Source organism: Nipponia nippon, unplaced genomic scaffold (assembly GCF_047370975.1).
Source record: "Nipponia nippon isolate SJK-2023a ecotype South Korea unplaced genomic scaffold, ASM4737097v1 scaffold_13, whole genome shotgun sequence".
Taxonomy (NCBI): domain Eukaryota; kingdom Metazoa; phylum Chordata; class Aves; order Pelecaniformes; family Threskiornithidae; genus Nipponia; species Nipponia nippon.
In genome coordinates, this window is record NW_028262324.1 from 16,354,949 (window position 1) to 16,376,103 (window position 21,155).

The window sequence follows — 21,155 nt, forward strand, 5'->3', positions numbered from 1 at the left end:
GGTGGTTGGTTTGCTCCCGCGCTCTGCAGAGACCCACAGCACCGTGCTGCTCACTGGGGCGGGGGTTTTTGGACCAAGGCATCTGAAATCCTGGTGTGCAGCAGCTATTGCCCTTCAATACTACAAATCTTTCTTGCGAGGGGACCGTTTTCAGCTTATTTCCCTTTGCCCACCAATGAATTGTCTCTTGTGACAGTGCCAAACCGTGGGACGCTCACCCTTCGCACACGTCTCCTTTGGAGAACCGTTCCTAGGGCTCCCCGGCGCGGCAGCGCCTGCTCTCAGGGTTTTGCATCCTCGCCTTGTCCCAAGGCTTCGCGCCCGGACACCGCCCTGACTCTCGGTGAGCGTGCAAGGTTGCGAGCGTGCCGGGAAGGCTGGCCGGCTTCCAGGCAGGAGCTCCTGCTCTCCTTGGAGAATTTTATCCCAAATTCCACCGCGCCAAGCGGGCCACGGCTGCGGTGCGTGGCGAGTGGATGTGCTCCTTCCACCTGGGGCTTGCCGGGAGGGTGCAGAGCCGAAGGCTGGCGGAGCGGTGGCAGCACGTGCCTCGAGTGACATTGGTGGCCTCCAGGTGCCTGGCAGCCCTCGGCCGCAGGAGGGGAGAGGCAATTCCAAACTGTACGTTGGCGATGACAGTCGGTGGGCAGAGTCCCCGCTGCCCAAGGCACGACGTCTCAGCGGTTATTCCTGCCAGCGTGCCCTGCGGAGGCCGAGCTGGGGGGGCTCCCGCTCACCACGGGAGCGGGGGCTGTGCCAAGAACGGGCGATGCGGGTGCCGTGGTCCCCAAGAGCCGTGGATGCCAGCGATGCTCCAACCTCTGCACATCTATGACTGCATCGGCGCCGCCCGTTGGAGCCGTGTGCCTGCTCCTGCATGATCCCTCTTGGTTCTCATCGCGTTCCAGGTCCTGTCTCTGATCTCGGGAAGAGGGAGGCTCTCCAGCACGGAGCCGGGCTTGCTGAAGCCATGAGTCCGAGCTGCGAGGGCTGGAGCAGGAGAGCCTGGTGCCTGCTCAGGAGCCCCGGCTGCATCCTGCGTGAACCACAGCTCCCCTGGCAAAGCCTGGCCCCAGCCCCTGCTGCGCAGAAGCTGGTGGCTCGCTGGGAGCCGGGATTTGGCGAGGGGGAGCAGCACTGTCCCTTCCCCTGCCCCGACAGCGTTGCAGCCTCCTGGGAGGTGCTGCGGGCGAGGCCATTGCCGCTCCTGGGCTGCCACCGCTGCCGGCGTTGGTGGCCTTGGCCTCAGCTCAGCCCTGCGCCAGTCCCGTGTGGGAGCAGCCAGGCTCAGTCTGGCAGGAGCTGAGCTCCACGTGGCTGCGGGCCGGAGAGCTCCGGAGGAGAGACCTGCCTGGCAGCTGGCAGGGGCCGAGGCTGGGGGAGCCCATGGTAATCTCAGCCTCACTGGGGAGAGCCCAGTTCCCCCAGCAAGCACCAGTGCTCAGCCCTTCACTGCCATGTCCTGCCCAGCTGCCGCCAGCGCCCTGTGGAGGAGCAGGGTACCCCTGCCCGCGCCTGGCTGGGGCAGCGGGGAGCGCTGGGGAGCGGGGCTGGGAGGGTGCCTGGTGCGGGGCGGCTGCCTGACCCCCCCCAGCCTCTGCCATCTCTTTTTTTTTTTTCTCGCTGGGAGTTGCTCTTGCTGCTTTATCACCCGTCCCCAAGCCCCGGCCTCCCCCGTCCCCCGCAAAGGAGCACCAGCGGTGGGTGAGGAGCCGAGCCCTTCCTCCTCCGCCCTGCGCTGGCGTTCCTCCTGCCCCGATATGATAAATGGATGTCCTCGGTTTTTAATAGTTGGTATTATTGGAGTGCTTTTGCCTGGCGGCGCTGGCTGGGGAGGGCTGGGTCCGGTTACTGGGGGTTCCTCCTGCAAACCCCCCGCCCAGCAGCGGGCAGCTGTCTGCACGCCCTTGGTGAGTGAGGCTTTCCTCGCCTTCAGGCTCAAGGATTTAAAGTAAACTGGGTTCTGCTGGGTGGGGGAACCAGGCGGAAACCTGGCGTAGCCCTTGGGAATCCGCCGGCTTCAGGACCCTGCGTGGCCGTGCCATGCCCTCGCCCCATGCTCCTGGCCTCTGCGGCCCCTGGCGCAGTGCAGCCCGCCGTGCCCCCCTCTCCCCGGGGTTTCCCACGCCGGGTTCAGCCCTGCGCAGTCCCCGAGGCCGTGCCCTGGGCTGCAGCACCCCAGCAGCAGGCACTGCACCTTCGGCAGGGGCTGGCCATGCCCACGCAGCTCCCGCGCACAGCCTGACCCCTCTGCCAGCCCCCGGCTCCTTTGTTTCTTTCCCTGAGCCCCAAAACACTTTGTTTTGCAGGAAATGAGTCTTTCAGCTGGTTCCTGGAGGAGGCTGCAGCCGCTGGCCGGTGCTCGGTTCCCAGTTCTGCGTCAGGGACCAGCAATGGTGGCCAGAGCCAGCAGTGGCCTCGGGTGCCACGGGCTGGCATCAGTGGGCAGAGCCGGCCCCAGCTCAGTGGCACGGGGGGCACCGGCTCTGCCTGCTCCCGGCCACCATCCCCACGGAGTGGCCAGTGGCAACCTCGCATCACCTGTGGGTGTCTTGGAAGCACTTGGCCACTTGGACGGTGTCCGGCTCAGCCAGGCCACCCCCGTGGGATGGTTTTGGGGTGCTGCTGTGGCGCGTGCTGGCCCTCCCTGCGGTGCCATGCCGGGGCAGGAGGCGGCTCTGTCCCTGTCCCCTGCGCCGCGTCTGCGCGTCCCTGGCCCGCAGGGGACAGGGAAGAGTGGCGTGTCCTTTGAACGGGCTCCAGCAGCGACAGGTGCTGGGAAAGGCGAAGCGGGATGGCTCCCGCTGCTGTAAAGGATCCTCCTCTGCCCGCACTAATCCGGCTCCATTACACCCGGGATAGAAGAGGCTGCTCCCTCCGGGCGCTGCCACAGTGCGGATGCTGCCCTCCTGACTGCCTCCTGCACCGCCGCCCAGGTAAAGGGGCCGGGGGGTCCCCGCGGCTGCCGGCTCGGCCCACGGCAGCGGGGGGTCCCGGGGAGAGTGGAGGAACCCCTCTGTCCCTGCATCTCCCCGTGCTGAGCTGCGGGACTGCTCGGCTGGGAACCAGCTACTTATAGCTCCTGTCCCAGTGAGACCAGCAAGTGACTCTCCTGTTACTGGGATGGTCACTGGTGGGTTTATTCCAGGGCTGGGCTGTCCTGGCCTCTGGATGGTTGTGCAGGCTGCGCAGGGGGGGTGTTTTGGGACAGGGTGAGGGGAGGTGGCCGGGCAGGGACGGCAGCGGAGCCGGGCGGAGAGAGGGGATTTAGGGAATGGGAGCTGGGCTGGAGGGGACGGGCTGGCAGGAGCTGTGGTCACCGCCGGGCAGGAGGACGGGCAGTGCCGGCGGCTGCTGGGGCTGGGGGTCCGCATGGCTCCCCAGCAGACAGGGCTCTGCCTGCGTGGCTGGACCTGCCCGGGCCGTTCGGGGTGGGCAGTGGCGGGGTCGTCCCGGGGGATGCTTACCTCGCGTGATCCCCACCCCGCCAGCCTGGGGCCGGAGCCGTCGTCTCCTGCCCCACCATGGGGGGACGTGGCCTTAAATTGGCACCCTGGCCGCGCTGTTTGCACGCCGGAGGCCCCGTGGCAGCGACAGGTGCCGGCGTCAGGCCATCGATCAGTCACTGCCCAGCGGGTACCGGGGCACAGTGGGATGGCGCAGGGACCCGCGCCCGCATGGGGCCCCTGCCTCGGTGACGCTGGCCGGGCAGCAGGGGCACGGCTCCCGGCTGGGTGGCAGCAGCTCGCCCCTCTTCCACTGGAGCAGAGCTGCTGCCCGCATCCCGCCGTGCCCCTCTGCGGGGCGTCGGGTCTGGGGAGCCCTCAGCTCCGGTCTTCTCTCCCGCAGGAGCCTCGTTGAACCGGGAGCGCCGCGGGGCAGCTGCCTCCTGCCCGGAGAGTCCTCATGGAGCAGGGCAGCGGCGCTGGGGGGACTGGTGGCACGGCACCCCCCGAAGCAGACGGCGGCACAACCCCACTGGTCCCAGCAGCTCTGCAGGCTACCCAGCCCCAAGGGGGGAAGGCAGCACCCATGGAGGGGACGGTGCCAGCTGCCGGCGGGGCGCAGGGCGAAGGGAAGGATGAGCCCGGGCAGGAGAAGGCTGCAGCCGCTGCTGCTGCGGCTCAGGATGGCGGACAGGCAGAGCCTGGGAAGGAGAAGGCTGCGGGAGAGGCCGGAGGAGGGAAGGCAGAGCCGGCGGGGGAGATGGCCCCGACCGCTCCAGAGCCCGGGGATGGATGGAAGGCAGCGCCGGCAGAGGAGGCTTCGGCTGCGCAGCACGATGGAGGGCAGGCGGCATCTGCGGAGGAGAAGGTGCCGGCTGCCGCCGAGGCTCGGGATGGAGGCAAGGATGAGCCCGGGAAGGAGAAGGCTCCAGCTGTGGGAGAGCCCCAAGGAGGGCAGGCAGTGCCCGCGGAGGGGAAGGGTCCGGCTGTAGCAGGGGCGCGGGATGGAGGCAAGGACGAGCCCATAAAGGAGCAAGCCCCTGGTGGGTTAGAGGCTGAGGGTGGTGGGAAAGCAGAGCCCACGGGGGAGAAGGCTCCGGCTGCAGCGGAGGCTGAAGGAGGGAAGGCAGAACCCGTGGAGGAGAAGGCCTTGGCTGCAGCACAGGCTCGGGATGGCAAAGAGCAGCCTGCAAAGGAGAAAACCACAGCTGCTGCAAAGGAGAAGGCCCCAGCTGCTGCAAAAGCTCAGGATGGAGGGAAGAAAGCTGCAAAGGCAGAGAAAACCCCAGCTGATAAAAAGCCTGCGAAGGAGAAGGCTCCAGCTACTGTAAAGGCTCAGGATGGAGAGAATAAAGTGGCAAAGGCAGAAAAAGCCCCAGCTGCAAAAAAGGCTCAAGATGGAGGCAAAGAGGAGCCTGCAAAGGAGAAAGCCGCAGCTCCTGCAAAGGAGAAGGCCCCAGCCGCTGCCAAGGCTCAGGATGGAGCGAAGGCAGCAGCAAAGGCAGAGAAAACCCCAGCTGCAAAGAAGCCTCAAGATGGAAGCAAAGAAGAGCCTGCAAAGGAGAAAGCCCCGGCTGCTGCAAAGGTGCAGGATGGAGGGAAGAAAACTGCAAAGATGGAAAAAAACACAGTTGCATCAAAGGCTGAGGACGGAGGCAAAGAAGAGCCTGCAAAGGAGAAGGTCCCAGCGGCTGCCAAGGCTCAGGATGGAGAGAAGGCAGCAGCAAAGGTGGAGAAAACCCCAGCTGCAAAAAAGGCTCAAGGTGGAGGCAAAGAGGAGCCTGCAAAGGCAAAATCCGCAGCTCCTGCAAAGGAGAAGGCCCCAGCCGCTGCCAAGGCTCAGGATGGAGGGAAGGCAGAGAAAACCCCAGCTGCAAAGAAGCCTCAAGATGGAAGCAAAGAAGAGCCTGCAAAGGAGAAAGCCCCGGCTGCTGCAAAGGTGCAGGATGGAGGGAAGAAAGCTGCAAAGGTGGAAGCCCCCCCAGCTGCAGCAGAGGCTGGGGATGGAGGCGAGGAGCCCGCAAAGGCAGCGGCCACGGCTGCTGTGAAGGCTCAGGGTGAAGGGGAGAAAGAGGCAAAGGTGGAGGAGACAGAGAAGCAGCAGCAGCCGAGGGGCCCCGAGCCCCCGCGCCCGGCTCTGCTGCAGAGCCTGAGCTGCCCAGCCGCCTGCCAAAGGTACCCGCGCCCTCCTGGGATGGGGTCCCCTCCCCTCGCTGCTCCCCGGGGACCCCTGGGTCCCTCCGGGAGAGGTGGGCGCTGCGCCCGGGGGGCTGCTGGCTGGGCTCTGCTCATCTCCTGCTCCTGCTTCCAGGGAGGAGCAGCCCTCGGCGGAGGCGGCAGCGATGGAGATGATACCGGAGGAGACCACGGCGGCGGAGCCGAGAGAGGGTCCGACAGAGCCCGGCCCTGCCCCGCCAGCCCTGGGCGACCGGCAGCCCCCGGAGCCCCCCGTCCCCGCGGGGAGCCCTGGCGCCCCGCAGGCGAGGACGTTGCCCTGTGCCGCGGGGCAGCCCCCCGATCCTACCGGGGCCGCAGAGCAGCCTGGCCCCGGGGGCCAACCCTCCTCGACGGAGGCAGAGCCACCCCCCAGCCCCTACCTCACCCCCGATTTTGGGAAGGAAGACCCCTTCGAGATACTGGGTAAGGCTGCGCGCTGCCTGCCCCGTCCTCGCGCCCCGGGAGCCTCTGCGGGGCGGCAGCCGGGGTCCCCCCGGCCCTGCCTGCGCTGCCCGCTCCTGCCCTTGGCTCCTCGCCTGCCCGGTGGCCTTCGGGCTCCTGTTTCGCTGTAAACAGCGCTAAATGCGTCGCGTCCCCTCCGCAGGCTCCTCCGGCCGCAGCCTGGCACCGTCCCCGCGGCCGGGGCTGCCCAGGAGGAAGAGGAGCCCGGGGAGCCGCAGCCAGCGCCTGGCCCGTGGCAGGGGACAGCGCGTCCCCGTGTCCCGCGCCGCTGTCCCTGCGGGGGTGGCGGGGCCGGGGGGCTGCGCCCCGCCCGGGGGCTCACGGGGCTCCCTGCGAGCCCGGCTCCTGCCCTCGCCGCGGCAAGGGTGGCCCGGGCCCGGGTGCGTGGGCTCTGTCCTGGGAGGGCGAGCGGGACCTGGTGGCGTGGTGGCCCGGAGAGGGTGACACGCAGCAGCGTGGCCTGGAGAGGGCGAGCGTGACACGCGGGACGGTGGGGAGTGGGCGAGCAGCGGGGTGGTGCCACGCAGCGGGGTGGGTGCCACGCAGGGCGATGCTGCGGGCAGTGGCGAGGGACCTTTTCGGGGGACACTGCGTCCCCCGGTGCAGCAGGCAGCCAGGAGACCCTGATTTGCAGCCAGGCACTCAGTACCTGGCCGCATCCTACACCCACAGGCTTGGCTGGGCTGCGCTGCGCCGCTGGGTGCCTGCCTTCGCCCTGTGCTGGGGCACCCTCTCAGCCTGGGGCACCCTGGGGTGCCCAGCGGGGGGGTCTCCCGGCCAGGCAGCTCCCCTTCTCACCCCAGCCCTCCTCTCTGTGCAGACGATGTCCCTCCGCCGCCGGCGCCCTTCGCCCACCGCATCGTCACCCTGCGGTCCGCCAGCGTCAGCTCCCAGTACAACCTCAGCTCCAAGGAGATCCTGGGAGGGTAAGGAGGGGCCCTGGGAGGGCGTGGGGTGCCCGGCTTTCCCCCGGCACTGCCCCGAGCTGCCATCCAGCCTTGGGCAATGGTCCTGGGTAAACGGGACTCTTCTGGCCACGACGGGTTGGTGCCTCGGGCAGGATGGGTGCGGAGGGGAGCATGGGGCAGCACCCCGGCGCAGCGTGGGGGTCCCCAGCAGCCTGGGCGGCTGATGGCGTTGGCATCTCTCCCTCTCTGCCTCCCCAGGGGCAAGTTCGGCGAAGTCCACATATGCACGGAGAAGCAGACGGGGCTCAAGCTGGCGGCCAAAGTGATCCGGAAGCAGGGCGCCAAGGACAAGGTCTGGCCGCTGCCGGGGCGGGGGCCTCCGCCTGGCCACGGTGCCACCAGCAAGTGGCGTGGCCAAGGTGGTGGGTGGCAGCACCATGCCCAGCGTGCCCCCGGTGCTGTGACACGGCCTGTCCCCGTGCCGGTGGCTCGGCCAGGGCTGACGCCGCTGCTCATTCTGCAGGAGATGGTGCTGCTGGAGATCGACGTGATGAACCAGCTGAACCACCGCAACCTCATCCAGCTCTACGATGCCATCGAGACGCCCCGGGAGATCATCCTCTTCATGGAGTTGTGAGTGCTGGGGTAGCGCCGCGTGGGGCCGATGCCTGGGAGAGGGGCACCGTCGCAGGGGATGCCGTAGCGATGGAGCAGATGTGCCAGCCCCTCGCCCAGCAGAAGGGGTTGGCCCCAGGCAACGTCCCTCACCTCGCTCATCCTCATCCCACGCTGGCCTCGGAAGCAGCCTCGGGCTCTGCCTGGCCGGGACAGCATCTCCTTCCATCGCAGCGGCGTTGAGGGTGGAGATGATCCAAGTCCTTCCCACGCAGCTCCTTTTCCCCCTGCCTGCTTGCTCCAGGGAGGCTGGGGCTGTGCTGGGGCTGTTCTGCTCTACAAACCCCAGGGGAGTTGTGGTGTTTTGGGGTAACCCCCCCTTCCCCGTGCTAGCCTTGAGGGGGGTGTCTAATCCCAGCACACACGCGTCCCACCGTGACTCTGCTCAAATTCTACACCAGCACCTCCATGGTGGGGCTGGGCTGGGGTTCCCCAGGGTGGGCAGGGGGCTCTGCGGGGCAGGGAGCCCCAGGTGACCCCGTGGTCCGTCCCGACGCAGCGTGGAGGGCGGCGAGCTCTTCGAGCGGATCATCGACGACGACTACCACCTGACGGAGGTGGACTGCATGGTGTTCGTCCGGCAGATCTGCGAGGGCATCCGCTTCATGCACCACATGCGCGTCCTCCACCTCGACCTCAAGGTGCGGGGCTGGGGAAGGCCGGGGGGCAGGGGGTCTTTGCGGCCACTGAAGTGGGGAGCGTTGCCGTGCTCGCGAGGGCAGCGCGTCCCCGATGCCGGCCAGCCACGGGAGGGGTGCCTGCAAGTCGGTATCACTCTGGCGTCGGCCAGCCACAGGACCGGTGGGCTGCCAGGCCCGCACGCTGCCAGACCTGTGCGCTGGGGACGTCCCCTCTTGGCGGTGTGGCAATGGTCTCCTGTCCCCACAGCCCGAGAACATCCTCTGCGTCGCTGCCACCGGGCACATGGTGAAGATCATCGACTTTGGGCTGGCTCGAAGGTGCCATCTTCCCTCCTCAACTCCATCCTTTCTCCTTGTCCCCCTCCCACCCTTCGGCCCTGCACACCCTTGGGGTGCTGGGAGCCCTGGGACCCCCTCCTCACTTGCCCCTCCTGGCTGCAGGTACAACCCCCAGGAGAAGCTGAAGGTGAATTTCGGCACCCCCGAATTCCTCTCCCCCGAGGTGGTCAACTATGAGCAGGTCTCCTACTCCACGGACATGTGGAGCATGGGCGTCATCACCTACATGCTGTACGTCGGGGCTGCGCGGGGGTGCTGCCAGCGCCGTGCCGGGGCAGGACCCCCCCGGGCACCGAGCTGTCCCCAAGCCGCACATGTGCCCCAGGCACCCAGATGCTTGGTGGGCTAGCGGAGGGTGCTGGACGGGGAGATGGGCAGGTGGGGCTGGGGGGCAGCGCACGGGGCCGGGGAGCGTCTGTGCCCATGCGTGCAGGCAGGAATCGGCTCAGCCCCGCTGCAGGCAGGAGCGCAGCGTGGTCCCAGCAGCCGCACGCTGCCTCCCTTCTCTGGGCTGCCCTGCCTCGCTCCCCAGGGCAGCCCCAGCCAGATCGGCTCCATTCTGGGGGGGTTTCAGAGGTGCCACAGCCCGAGGGCACCCAACTCCTCACCCCCTTGCGCCCTCAGGCTCAGCGGCCTCTCCCCCTTCTTGGGTGACAACGACACCGAGACGCTCAACAACGTCCTGGCTGCCAACTGGTACTTCGACGAGGAGACCTTCGAGAGCGTCTCTGACGAGGCCAAGGACTTTGTCTCAAACCTCATCATCAAGGAGAAGAGGTGCGAGGCCGGCAGCGGCCGTGGGGGTCCTGGGGTGGGCATCCCCAGAGCTGCCTGCCCAGCCCCTGGGTACCACGCGCTGCCCTCTGCACCGGGACCAGCAGCATCCCCTGATGTCCTGTGCCCAATGAGCCTCGCAGGGCCCTGCCCTGGCCGCTGGCTGTCCCCGGCAGAGCCCCGTGTCCCTCCAGGGTCTCCTGCCCCAAGCAGGATGCGCTGGACCGCTTGGGGTCCTGCCCAGCCCCCCTGGTCCCTGGGCACATCCCTCCGGCAGGCTCTTCCCCGGCAGGTTTCTGGGGTTTTGGGGCTCTTGGGCAGCTGGAGAAGGGGGTGGCTGGGGCAGAGGGGCTCGAGCAGGGCTGACGCAGGCTCCTCTCGCCCCCAGCGGCCGGATGAGCGCCGGCCAGTGCCTGCAGCATCCCTGGCTCAACAACTTGGCAGAAAAGGCCAAGCGCTGCAACCGCCGGCTCAAGTCCCAGGTGCTGCTGAAGAAATACGTCATGCGGCGGCGCTGGAAGGTGCGGAGGATGTGGGACTGGCACGGGGAGGAGGGACAACACTGTCTGGGGGAGCTGGTGGCCTCTGCCCTTCCTGGCAGATGGCATCTGGGACGTGGAGGATGGCTCTGTCCCACTGTGCTGCTGGCAGCCGGGACACAAGGGCCGGGGCTCCCTGAGCCTGGAGGAAGGGCTCCCCAGCACCAGGGTCCTTGCGTGGGTGCCCCCAAGGTGGGACCCCTGTCAAGCATAGGTGGTCTTCCCTGAGCCGATCCCAAGAGCCCATTTTAGGGGCAGGATTGGCATCAGGGCAGTGTAGGGGATGAGCCCCAGGGCCAGCCCTGCGCTCCCCCCCCATGCAGCCCAGCTGAGCGGGTGCCCGGGCGGCTGCCTGCTCCCCAGCCCCGGGAGCGGCATCTGGCTCAGCCTCTGGAGCCGCAGCCCTCGCGGTAGGATGAGCATCTCTCCTCTTCCCCTTTACAGAAAAACTTCATCGGCGTCTGTGCCGCCAACCGCTTCAAGAAGATCACCAGCTCGGGGTCGCTGACGGCACTGGGCGTCTGAGCGGGGGCTCCCGCGGGGAGCCTGAGCCATGTGTCAGTCGAGGCCAGAGAGAAACTGCTTGCGAGGGTCCCACGTCAGTCTTGCTTCTGGACGGCAGCAGGACCTCGCTGGGGTCGGCCCCTGCCCGCTTTCCACTGCGGGGGCCAGGGGCTGGAGCTGCACAGCCCCCTCCCTGCCCGTGCTGCTGCCAGATGGCTGCTCTGGACCCCGTGCCGCTGCGGCGCGCGCTGCGCCCCTGCTCCGTGCCCCACGCCACCACCACCGCGGGTGCTGCTCTGCTGCATCCCCTGGGGCTGCACCCTGCCTTGGCACCCAGCGGCTGCCGGACTGCTCAGGGGCCAGGGCTCGGCCGGGCTCCTTGCCCGCACCCGCTGCTGCGGAGCCACTCTGCTGAGCTCGTTCCACCCTGGGTGGCATTGCTGGGCCGGGGACCCGCTGTTGGGAATGCCGGCAGCGCCCTACGGGGCTCCGGCCCTCCCCATTCCCATTGAGCCAATGCTCCTGTCTGGATTTCCTCGGACTGTGCGGCTGCTCCTGAATGGTGTTTTCCGATCTCATCCCTGGCCCGGCTGCACGGTGCCTGACCCGCAGCATCTCTGCTCCACTCGTGCTTCCTTCCCATGGCCTCAGAGGAGAAAGGCCAGCCCAGCGTGAGCCGCGCCGCCTGGGCCGCCCCACGCGCTTGCCGCTACCTTGGACCCAAGACTCAGGCGCTCTGCCTGTAAATGCTGCAGGCCTGCCCTGCCTTCGCTGTCGCTGGACTCCGAGCTGCCCGACCTCCCTTCCCAGCGCTGTGGCTCAGCATGGGGATGCCGGAGGGCAGGCGTGGACCTGCAGCCCTGGCGCTTTGGCATCGGAGCCAGGGCCGAAGCGCCGCCTCCTTGGCTGGCCGGGTGTGCGGGAGCGGAGCTGGCCCCGAGCTGCTGCTCGCACAGGAAGGGAGGAAGCGGCGAGCATGCTTCCAGCAGCATCCCCAGCTGGGAGCCAGCGAGGGAAGAAGGAGGCTTTGTGTTCCTCCTGCCCTCCCTGCCCTTCGGCTCTGCCAGCGGGGGGAAAAACACAACCTCTGCTTCACCCGTCCCCGCCAGATCAAGATGAGCGAGGCGTCCTAATGAAGAGCAGCTGGACCGTGCTCCCCCGCTCCTGCGAGCATCGCTCCAGCCCTGACCACCAACACACAGGAACTGCCGGTCGGCGGCTGCGGCCGCCAGCTCCCCCCACCCCGTGCAGGGACTCCCCGGGACCGGCCGGGCTGTGGGTGGCGGGTGCTGCCCCCGCTCCTCCGCCTTGCCCCGAGCCCTCTCCCCTCTGTCTGCGCCCCTCGGGGCTCCCTGGTGCTGCCGGAGGATGGGTGACCCCGGGCTTTGCAGCTTCCCCCCTTGCCCGCTGCAGGAGGGGATGGGGGGCTGGCGGGGGGTCCCGGGCTCCCCCTGCCCTCCGCTTTGGCTTTCGCCATGGCCGAGCCGCCCCAAGCCAGGGCTGTGTGTTTGCTCCGGGGCTGCCTGTGCCCTCTGCGCCTGCTGGAAAAGCTCAGGGGAGAGACAGGAGGAGGCACCGGCCCCCCAGCCCCACCGGCTGCCGCAGGTGAAGGGGCTTCGGGCTCATCCCCACCAGGCGGGGGACACCACTCATGGGGCCCTGCCTAATGCTGCAGTCCTGCCTGGCTCTCGCCTTCTTGTAAATAAATGTACAGGTCTGCCCGCAGCCCGCCCCTGCCCTGCTTCCCCGGGGCTCTGGGGGGCTGCTCCGGCCCCCTCCCTGGGCCGTGCAGCCGCACCTGAGGGCTGCAGAAAAGCGCAGAGGGGAAGGGAAGCAGCATCTTGTCCCCAGGGTAGCGGGGACAGAGAGGGGCCCCGGTTGTGCTGGGGACGGGGACCGCCTGGTGCGTCCCAGGCAGGGCTGTGCAGCCCGCAGTGCCGAGGGGTTCTGGTCTCTGCACCCCATGGCTGTGCAGCAGCAATGGGCTCTGAGCACCCTGGGGTGCTGAGGGAAAGGGGGATGGACGGATGGATGGACGGATGGATGGATGGATGGATAGTCAGAGGTGTCCTCACGGCTTCAGCATCCACCCAAGTGGGGTGGGATGCCCAGGCAAGGGCTGGGGGGGGGGTGGTGCCCCTCTGCCCGGTGGGGCGGCAGCCGGCCCCGAAGCGGTTAAGGCTGCCCGGGCCCAGACGCCGGCTCCCGCCGCGCGCGTCCCTCCCAGCCGCTTCCTGCCGGCAGCCTTTGACCGGTTCCTGTCGGTGACCACCCTGCGGGCCTGGAAGCCAGCGCGGCCCCATCTGGTTTGAGTTACGCTCCGCGGCAGTGACGTCTCCTTCCTGTCTGGCCCCAGGAGCCGCCCGGCGGGCCACGGGGACTGCAGGGCCCCGCTGCGGGGTGGCCCATGGGACTCCTGGCCGGGCCATCGCCCCCAGACACCCCTGGCACCCCAAGCTGCTCCAGGGGGATCAGTTCCTGGACACAGCTCTGCGTGCGCATGGCTGTGGCACGGGGATGCACAGGCACCGGCACATCCCGGTGCCTCAAGCCCAGGGTGGGAGACCCCCACCCCACATCCCGGTTTGGCTTCTCCAGCCCCTTCCTTTCCCACCCCAGGGCCCTACGGGGGCACCCATCGCGCCTCCATTGGGGCTGGAGGAGAGGGGCCATGGAGCTGGCACCCATGGGAGCAGCCGTGGCCCCATCCCGCGCTCCCAGCTGGGGGGCAGGACAGGGCTTGGGAGCCTCCGAAGCCCCGGGGAGGGGACCGGTCCTGCCAGGGCTGATGGGCATGGCGATAGGGCTGGTCCTGGTCCAGCACAGGCCACGGCAGCCAGAGCCATCCCTCGTGTAGGGGGTCCTCGACACCCCCATGGACGCGTGGCACAGTCTGGGGTGCCCACAGCATCCCTCCCCAGAGCCTTGAGCACTCGCACAGAGCAGCACCCTTTCCTCATCCCTGCCTGCACCCCATCCCTGTGGCACCCACTGCGTGCACGAACAAGGGGTCCGGCAGGGAGCACAGGGAGGGAAGGGGAGCGGGCAGACCTCCAGCACTGGCACCCAGCAGCACCGCTGGCAGCAGCAGCAGGTTCGCCCTGTGACTTCGTACAGCCCAGTCCCTGGCCGTGGCACGGCCCATGCTGGGAGCGGGCAAGCAGGCTGGGGGCCAGGCCACCCACCGCGAGCCGGGAGTGAGCTGGGGAGGAGGCAGGATAGGGAGAGCAGTGGGCCCGCGGCTGGGAGCCAGGGTGGGTGCGGAGAAGGGGAGCACTGGGAGAGCACGTGGCCACGGCGGCACAGGCAGCTGGCTCTGTGGGACGGGGGTCCCCATCCCCGGGGGCTGCAGCTCGGGCGGGCAATGGGATGCACCACGCGATGCCACGCTGCTCCCATGGCAGGGACCCCAGCCCGGGGCACCACGTGGGGCCGGGGCCGCGCGTTCCCAGGCGGTGGCGGGAGCCGGGGCGGGCGATGGGCCCAGCCGTGCTGCGTGGGAACCAGACGGCCCCTGGGCACGGCTGCGGCGCTCGCTTCCTCCCGCGCCCCCAGGGACCGCGCGAAGGAGGGGGCTGAGGTCAGCCGCGCTCGCTGCCGGCCGCTCCAGAGACGCCAGCATGATGTAGGCGCTCAAATATTGTTTTTCACAGGGGAGGGGAGCAAAAAAAGGGAGAAAAGAGAGGCCCGGGGCTGAGTGGCCGTCTCCAATGATGAAGGGCAGCCTCCCCCCGCCCTGCCTGGGGCTGGGATGCGGCTGTAGCCCAGCAGCGGCCGTCTGGGGGCTGATAACAGGGCTGACATGGCCACAGTGCTCCCAGTCTCCAAGTGACGCCAGCACCGTCCCTCAGTGTCAGCATGACCCCCGCAGAGACCCCCAGGACTGGCCAAGCTGGGGTCCCGCTGGCCCTGGGGGGCCGGGGGGCTCTGCCACAAACCCGCTTCCCCCAGCATTGTGGAGAGCCCCCGCCAGCCCAGCGTCCTCCCCCTGTGCCCGCCCTGGGGCTCGCTGAGCCGTGGGGTCCGGGCATTGCTGCTCCTGGGGTCCCCCCTCTCCCAGCCCGGGGTGAGCCAGACAGGGCCATGGGCATGGGCATAGCCCCCCGCTTTGCCAGCATGGCCCCACTCCGGCGCTGCGGAGACGCTGGCCCAGGTGTCCTGGCAGTGTGTGGGAAGGGGCTGGTGGCCAGGTCCCTGCCCAGAGCTGCGTGGGGACCCCCCCCGCCCCGGTGCCCCCAGCCCAGCCAGCCGGGGCAGGCCCCCATGCCCAGCCCGGTGCCAGCAGCGGTGACTCAGCCGGTGCCTCCTCACCAGCAGCCGCCCGGTGTGATTCAGGTCGGAGGAATCTGCTTTCCCCGCCGTTCCCATCGCAGCCGCAGCCCCTGGCACAGCCCGGCTCTGGGGGGGTGCCGTGGCCTCGGGGTGTCTGCAGGGACCTGGTGGGACCCCGGCCAGGCACCGGCACAACCCCGAGCAGGGACAGAGAGGGGAGGGAGCCCTGTCCCCCTCAGAGCAGAGCCCCCCACACCGTGCCACAGCCCCCCGCTCCTCCCCAGCGTCTCTCTGGGGCCATGCGGGTGCATGAGCGGGGCCATGTGCTGAGGCTGGTGCCAGTTGTGCCATGTGTGGCACCTGGGGCGAAGCCGGGCACTTTGAGCGGTCCCAGGCGCAGGGAGGCGGCAGCGGGGCTCCGCGGGGGCTCGCTCCTGCTGCAGCGTGTCCCCCTGCCCCTCATGGACGAGGTTCCCTCCTGCTACCCCAGGACGGGGCTTCAGGGGCTCATGGCTCTGTGGTGCAGCAGGACCTCGTCCCCAGCATCTCCCAGGGACTCAGGACCTGGATGCAGGTGCCCTGACCCAGGCCATGCCCCGTACCCCTGCGGCCTCACCGTCCAGCCGGTGATCGCTGACGGAGGGGCCGGAGGGGACAAGGGCTGCGCCAGGTGGCCTCGGGGATGCGTGTCCCCCAGCCAGCACCCAGGCTGGGGCAGAGGGTCCCCAGCTCGCCCCTGCCCGCTGCCCACCCCAAGCGGGGCTCAGAGACCACAGAGGCAGCATTGGGGAATGTGCTTTATTCGGTGCCGGGGCCGGGGGTGTCCCGGGGTGGGCCAGTCCCTCACTCGAAGAAGAACATGCCGGGTGTCCGGTAGAGGCAGGGGGGCAGCCCCAGGGGGTAGCCATTGCCCCCCTGCAGCGGGATTGCGCCCCCCGGCCCCCACGGCTCCTTCTGCTCGCCCACCCGCGGCCCCGTGGCCCCGAAGGGCGGCTGGCGGGGGGCGGCGGGGGCCGGGGGGGCCGCGGCCAGGAGATGCTCCAGCGCCGCGCCGCATGGCCGCTCCTTCACACAGAAGCTCAGCGCCTGCACCCGGCACTGGTAGCTGCCACCCAGCGCCTCGGGCCCTGACCGGCCAAAGGAGCCGAAAACGGGCAGCGGGGGCTGCGCGTAGCCCTCCCCCTCCAGGAAGCAGGACGGGGGGGGCTTGCCCGTGCTCAGGAGGGTGCCAGGGAACGCGGGGGGCACCTGCCCAAAGGGCTGGCCTGGCCCCAGCCCGGGGGCGGCCGGCTCCTCACCCTCCAGCTGCCCCGGGGGGGTGCCTGGGGGGGCCGGGGAGTCTTGCGGGGGGTCCCTGGGCTGGGCGGGCAGCAGGGTGGGCAGCAGGGCAGGGTGCGGCGCTGGGCGCTCGCCGGGCAGCGGGTACTGACCTGGCCGGGGCAGCTGCAGCGCCGCCGGGAGCCCCCCGAAGACAGTCTCCTTGGGCGGGCGGCTCTCCGGAGGGGCGAAGAACGGCCCCTTGGGCTGCGGCACGTCCGACAGGTACAGGCAGGGCTGCCTGGCCCTGGGCGGCTGCCGCCGGGTGCAGGGCTCGGCGCACCCCGGCACCCCAGAACCCTCGGGCGGCGTGGCAGGGCTTGGCAGGCGCCCCGTGGCTGCTGGCGAGGCGTAGCCCCCATCCGCCTTCCTCTCCTCAGGCAGCGGGACGGCCGGTGGCCCCCGTGCCCGGTGCCTGGGGGGCTTCCCGCGCCCCTCGTCCCCCTCGCCACCCGGCACGTCCCGGAGGCCCCTCTTCCTGGTGAAGCGCCGGCGGCGCCGCAAGAAGCTGCCGTTCTCGAACATGTTGTAGCAGTCAGGGTCAAGCGTCCAGTAGTTGCCCTTGCCTGGCTTCTTGTCGTCGCGGGGCACCTTGACGAAGCACTCGTTAAGGGAGAGGTTGTGGCGGATGCTGTTCTGCCAGCCCTGCTTGTTCTCGCGGTAGAAGGTGAAGCGGCCCATGATGTAGCGGTAGATGCCGCTGAGCGTGATGCGCTTCTCGGGCGCGCTCTGGATGGCCATGGTGATGAGGGCGATGTAGCTGTAGGGTGGCTTGGTGGCCTCCGGGCCGGTGGGCGGCGGAGGGCCGGGGAAGAGGCCGCCAGCCGGCTCGGGGGCCGGTGGGCTCCGCAGTGCCGCGGTGCCGACGGGGAGGTCCGGCTGCATCCTCCTGGCCAGCCGCAGCCCTCCTGCTCTGCCGCACGGCCTCGGCACGGCCCGTTAAAACCCGCCGGCGGCCCAGCCTCCCGCGCCCGGCCGGCGAGGGGGCGGCGGGCCCCTCCTCTCCGGGGCCGCCCAGGGCGGAGCGGGGCTCCGTCGTCCAGCGCTGGTCCCTGCGGACGGACGGACGGACGCGCCGCCAAGGCCTGCGGCCAGCAGCCAGCAGCCCTGGGGCTGGCACGGCCACGGCCTCCCCGGGGCAGAGGCAGCAGCGCTGGCCTCGGCCAAGCCCTGGGCACGGCCCCCGCCTCCCCCAGCCCCTCTTCCCACGGGAGGTTCCCACGACCCGGGTCTCATCCTGCCCTGCCCACGGTGCGCAGCTGGGCCCCGGCCAGGGATGGCGGGGGGCCGAGCAGGGTGCTGCTGGCGGGGCTGGGGCTGCTGCCAGCCCTCGGCTCCCCACCCGCCCCTGCCCGCCCCGGTGCCTCGGCGCCCGCCCCCAGCCTGGGCTTGTGCCGGATCCCGTGCACCGTGCCAGACCTCTGCTCCATGCCACGTCCCCGCACCATGCCCAGCCAGGTCATTGCCTCCAGGGTGCAGCGCAGCCCCCACCTCCCCGGAGCCCCCTCGCTCCCCTCACCAGGGGAAACTGAGGCACGGGCAGCGAGTGCCTTTGGGGCAGGCTCCCGCACTGCCAGGTCAGCAGAGCAGCCAACGGGCATCTCGCCACTGCCTGCACCCTGCCAAGGGGCCAGGAGCCGGGGCAGGACAGGTCTGGAGCCAGCGCAGGGGCCGGGAGGGCGGCTCACGCTGTCCCCCATGGCTGGGGCTGAGCTTGCTTTGCCCACAGCATGAGGCTCTGCCCGGGCTCGGCTCCCCCAGCCACCTGTGGCCCCCCGGACCGGCACCAGCCCCCCACACCGGAGCCAGTGGTACCGAAACACAACCTTTATTTCTAAGGTTTGTGAATGGCGAGTCCTGGCAGTGCAAGGTGCAAGGACGGAGCTGGCTCTGCCCCGGCTCACCAAACAAATACACAGCAAATCCCACCCAGGCAGGCTCCTGGCAGCTCCCGGGGAATAAATACAGCGATCTGCGGGGGGTGGCAGCCATCCACCGACCCTGGCCAGCGCCTGCCCGCCGCCAGCCCCGCAGCGCTGAGTGCCCCGTCCACGCCAGCTCAGGGAACGTGGCCGGAGCGGGGCTGTGGGGTGGCAGAGCATCCCGCTCCGAGGCTTTGTCGCGACTGGGCTCTCCTCCCGCCCGCCCGGGCTCAGGGCTGGCAGAGCTGTTTGAGGACACGGATGATGTGGCTGGAGGCTCCGGGGGTGCAGGGCTGTGGGGAGTCGCGGAGCAGCGTCGGCCCCATGCGCTGGGCGTGATGGAAGAGCTCCCGCGCAAACACCGGCTCCACCTGCGGAGGCACAGAGCTGACGGAGGACGGGCACAGGTCCGTGTGCCCCCGAGACCGTGATGGCCCCAGCGCCCAGCTCGGGGCTGCCGTGAGCGCCAGCTGAGGTGCGTACTCACGTGGGCCATGATGAGCTTCTGGAAGTGGTGCCTGGCGCTAGTGGGGTACTCCTCCCCGAAGCACAGGTGGATCTGGTACTGTGGCGTGGGCTGCCCGTGGCTCAGGTACCCCCGCAGCTCTGCAAGACACCGGCCCTCTCAGGGGACACGGGGTCCCCACAGCCCCACAGCCCAGAGCAGCCGCACCAGGGCAGGACCTGTCCCCGTTCCCGAGGGGATCGGGGTCTCCCGGGGCAGTGGCCGGCAGAGCCGTGTGCCCAGAGCAGCGGGCGGGCACTTACGCTGCAGGAACTGCTGCGTGTCCAGCAGCTTGTAGGTCTTCTCCCTCTCCAGCTTGTTGGGCCAGTCCCTGTGTGGGGCCAGTGGCCCATTCCAGTACACCCTGCCCTGGCACTGGCGCTTCATGAAGACCCCCTCGGGCGCTACCCACAGCAGCACGCCGCGCTCCAGGTGGGGCAGGAGCCGCTCCAGCACGTCGGTCATGCTGGCCACCCGGCCACTGCTGCCGAGCGCCCGTGGCGGGGGGAACTCGATCTGCTCCATGCAGGAGGGGCCGTAGAGGCGCTCGCTGTCAGCCGGCACGGCGCGGGAGGTGATGCGGCAGCCCTCGGCCGTGCGGGTGGTGACCTCCTTCACCAGCACGTCGCAGTAGTAGAGGCGGACGTGGAGCCAGCAGTCTGGGGCGAGGGGAGGGTCAGCTTGTGGGCAGCCCGGGCCAGGGGGGCCCAGGGCACTGCCCGGCCAGCGCGGCTCCTACCTGAGTGGTTGACGTCCTCCACAGGCAGGTAGGACGGGGGTCCGGGGAGGAGATGGCCGTGGGTCGGGTTCCAGCCGTAGAAGACTCCCCTCATGTGGTACCCTGGGCCAGGGCAGAGACGAGGTGGCAAAGGGACGTGGGCAGCTGTCCCCAAGGGCTCCCGGGTGCTGTCCCAGCCCCAGCCCCTGGGCCAGGCGGGCAGCAGGGTCCTTCCTACCACTACTGCTCGTCACTGGGCCTCGTTAAAGCCCCTAAGTGCATGATCAAGTGGCTTCGCTGGGGCAGGGAGGGAGCCCCCAGCCCCAGTCTCCATCCCCGCAGGCATCGCCTGCACAAGGGACGGGGCGCGGGGCTGTGGAGAGCGGGGTCGCTCCTGCCGGGCAGCACGTGCTCCCTGCCCCCAGCCCCATCCCGCTGCTGGGGACCCTCCTCACCTCGCTCGGCCGGGTGGGCAGAGAGCAGGGGCAGCGGAGACACATGGCACGTCTCCATCGTGCCCTTCTGGCTTTCCTCCTCCAGACTCCCCGCGGCACTGCCCTGGGGAGGGGAACGCTGCGGTGAGGGCTGAGCTGGCAGCGGGGGCCCCTGAGCCGGCTCCTGCCTCTGCCACGGACCCTGTGTGCCAGCAGCTCCTCTGCCTGAGTCTGGCAGCTGTGTGGCACAGGGGACCCTCAGCAATGCTCAGGGGAGCCAGCTGCCCGGCGGGACAGACGCAGGCAGCATGCAGGCAGGGGAGCAGCCGGCGGACAAGGGGGGATTTGGGGCGCCCACCTTCTCCAGCCCGCAGGCAGCTCCTGCGGCACATGGCACGGGGCGGGGGGCTGGCTCACCTGCTGATCCTCGCTAGCTGGGGACCGCGTGTCACCGTCCTTCTCTGCAGAGAGCAAGGAAAACCCTCTGAGACCCAGCCAACGACAGGAACAGCAGCCGGGAAGGCACCCGGCTGCCCAGGACACCCGGCGAGGAAGAGGAGTGGGAAGGGTGATGTCTGCGGGACACAGGGCTCAGCGCAGCATCAGCCCCAAGTCTGGCGCAGGAGGAGGGACGGCAGGGACGTACCTGTGTCCCGGGCACCGTCGGACACGATCTGATACACCTTGTAGGGCTCGGAGATGTCCAGCTGGCTCCGCTCCGGCACCTCCTGGAAGTCGGTGCTCTTGTTGAGGGCGCAGCGGAGACGTGTTTTCCAGGTGGAGGGGTCAGCCTTGTCCGTCCCCTCGTGGTACTTCCCCTTGTAGACGGCCCAAGCCTGCCGGGCAGAGGGGCCCTGTGCTGCCTGGCTGCCCGTGCCCCGGTCCCCCGTGCCGCTGTCCAGGGGGGTCCACGGGGGGGTGAGTGCACTGGGGCTATGGGGGGGCAGCGGGGAGCTGGGGCTGTGCGTCCCGGGGGCTGTGGGGAGCTGGGTGGTGGGAGGTCCCGGGAGAGTGCACGGAGCTGGGCGATGGGGAGCTCCGGGGGTGCACACGGAGCTGGGTGGGGGGTCCTAGGGGTGCTCATGGAGCCGGGCAGGGGGTTCCAGGGGAGAGCCCAGGGCTGGGCATGGGGACCCCCGGGGGTGTGCACGGAGCTGGGCAATGGGGAGCCCCGGGGGTGCGCACGGAGCTGCGTGGGGGGTCCCGGGGATGCTCCTGGAGCCGGGCAGGGGTCCTGGGGAGCCCGGGGTACCTTGAAGAGTGCGGCGTCCTGCTGCTGCTGGTAGTCCTGCTTGGCCGCATGCTTCCAGGGGATGCGGAAGAGCGTCCGGTGCCGGTTCTCCCAGCGCAGCCCCGGGTACCGGCCGCTGTCGATCTGCGCGATCAGCCACTCCTTCAGCCGCATGGGAGCCCCCGGCTCCGCCATTGCAGCCCCGTGCCCAGCCAACCCCGCCGCCCCGAGGGAACGTGTTGGGTGTTGAA

At 69.6% G+C, this 21,155-nt stretch overlaps 3 protein-coding genes across 4 annotated transcripts; 1 reads left to right on the forward strand and 2 right to left on the reverse strand.

The window, feature by feature from the left end:
• The first annotated feature begins 1,926 nt into the window (after positions 1–1,926).
• Positions 1,927–12,073, forward strand: MYLK2 (myosin light chain kinase 2). 2 transcript variants are annotated; one of them, XM_087749813.1, is made up of 12 exons: positions 1,927–2,936; positions 3,850–5,621; positions 5,758–6,086; positions 6,946–7,051; positions 7,292–7,385; positions 7,557–7,666; positions 8,208–8,349; positions 8,597–8,667; positions 8,791–8,919; positions 9,313–9,465; positions 9,851–9,983; positions 10,446–12,073. In XM_087749813.1, the coding sequence occupies exons 2-12, from the start codon at positions 3,907–3,909 to the stop codon at positions 10,524–10,526; spliced, it is 3,063 nt and encodes a 1,020-aa protein (XP_087605939.1). In that variant the 5' UTR covers positions 1,927–2,936; positions 3,850–3,906; the 3' UTR covers positions 10,527–12,073. The 2 variants fall into 2 exon arrangements, with proteins under 2 accessions (XP_087605939.1, XP_087605940.1); XM_087749814.1 differs by lacking the exon at positions 1,927–2,936 and having other exon boundaries at positions 3,697–5,621.
• A 3,519-nt stretch (positions 12,074–15,592) lies between these two features.
• Positions 15,593–17,049, reverse strand: FOXS1 (forkhead box S1). Its single transcript, XM_087750135.1, has one exon. It carries the CDS (start codon positions 16,977–16,979, stop codon positions 15,621–15,623), a length of 1,359 nt encoding a protein of 452 aa, XP_087606261.1. The 5' UTR covers positions 16,980–17,049; the 3' UTR covers positions 15,593–15,620.
• Positions 17,050–17,920: 871 nt separating this feature from the next.
• On the reverse strand, positions 17,921–21,141 carry LOC104018365 (interferon regulatory factor 4). Its single transcript, XM_009471491.2, has 8 exons — positions 20,926–21,141; positions 20,320–20,509; positions 20,091–20,134; positions 19,695–19,797; positions 19,261–19,362; positions 18,785–19,180; positions 18,504–18,622; positions 17,921–18,387 (listed from the first exon to the last, which is right to left on the reverse strand). The coding sequence occupies exons 1-8, from the start codon at positions 21,097–21,099 to the stop codon at positions 18,247–18,249; spliced, it is 1,269 nt and encodes a 422-aa protein (XP_009469766.2). The 5' UTR covers positions 21,100–21,141; the 3' UTR covers positions 17,921–18,246.
• Between the last annotated feature and the right edge of the window lie 14 nt (positions 21,142–21,155).

Bases quoted from the DNA above. Each gene is read 5' to 3' on its own strand.
- FOXS1 (XM_087750135.1), bottom strand. From the start codon at position 16,979: ATGCAGCCGGACCTCCCCGTCGGCACCGCGGCACTGCGGAGCCCACCG.
- LOC104018365 (XM_009471491.2), bottom strand. From the start codon at position 21,099: ATGGCGGAGCCGGGGGCTCCCATGCGGCTGAAGGAGTGGCTGATCGCG. The intron at 19,363-19,694 runs GTGAGGAGGGTC...GCCCTGGCCCAG, and splicing joins TGCCCACCCGGCCGAGCGAG to GGTACCACATGAGGGGAGTC. The intron at 19,181-19,260 runs GTAGGAGCCGCG...CCCTCGCCCCAG, and splicing joins GGAGGACGTCAACCACTCAG to ACTGCTGGCTCCACGTCCGC.
- MYLK2 (XM_087749813.1), top strand. From the start codon at position 3,907: ATGGAGCAGGGCAGCGGCGCTGGGGGGACTGGTGGCACGGCACCCCCC. The intron at 7,386-7,556 runs GTCTGGCCGCTG...CTCATTCTGCAG, and splicing joins AGCAGGGCGCCAAGGACAAG to GAGATGGTGCTGCTGGAGAT. The intron at 8,350-8,596 runs GTGCGGGGCTGG...CTGTCCCCACAG, and splicing joins TCCTCCACCTCGACCTCAAG to CCCGAGAACATCCTCTGCGT.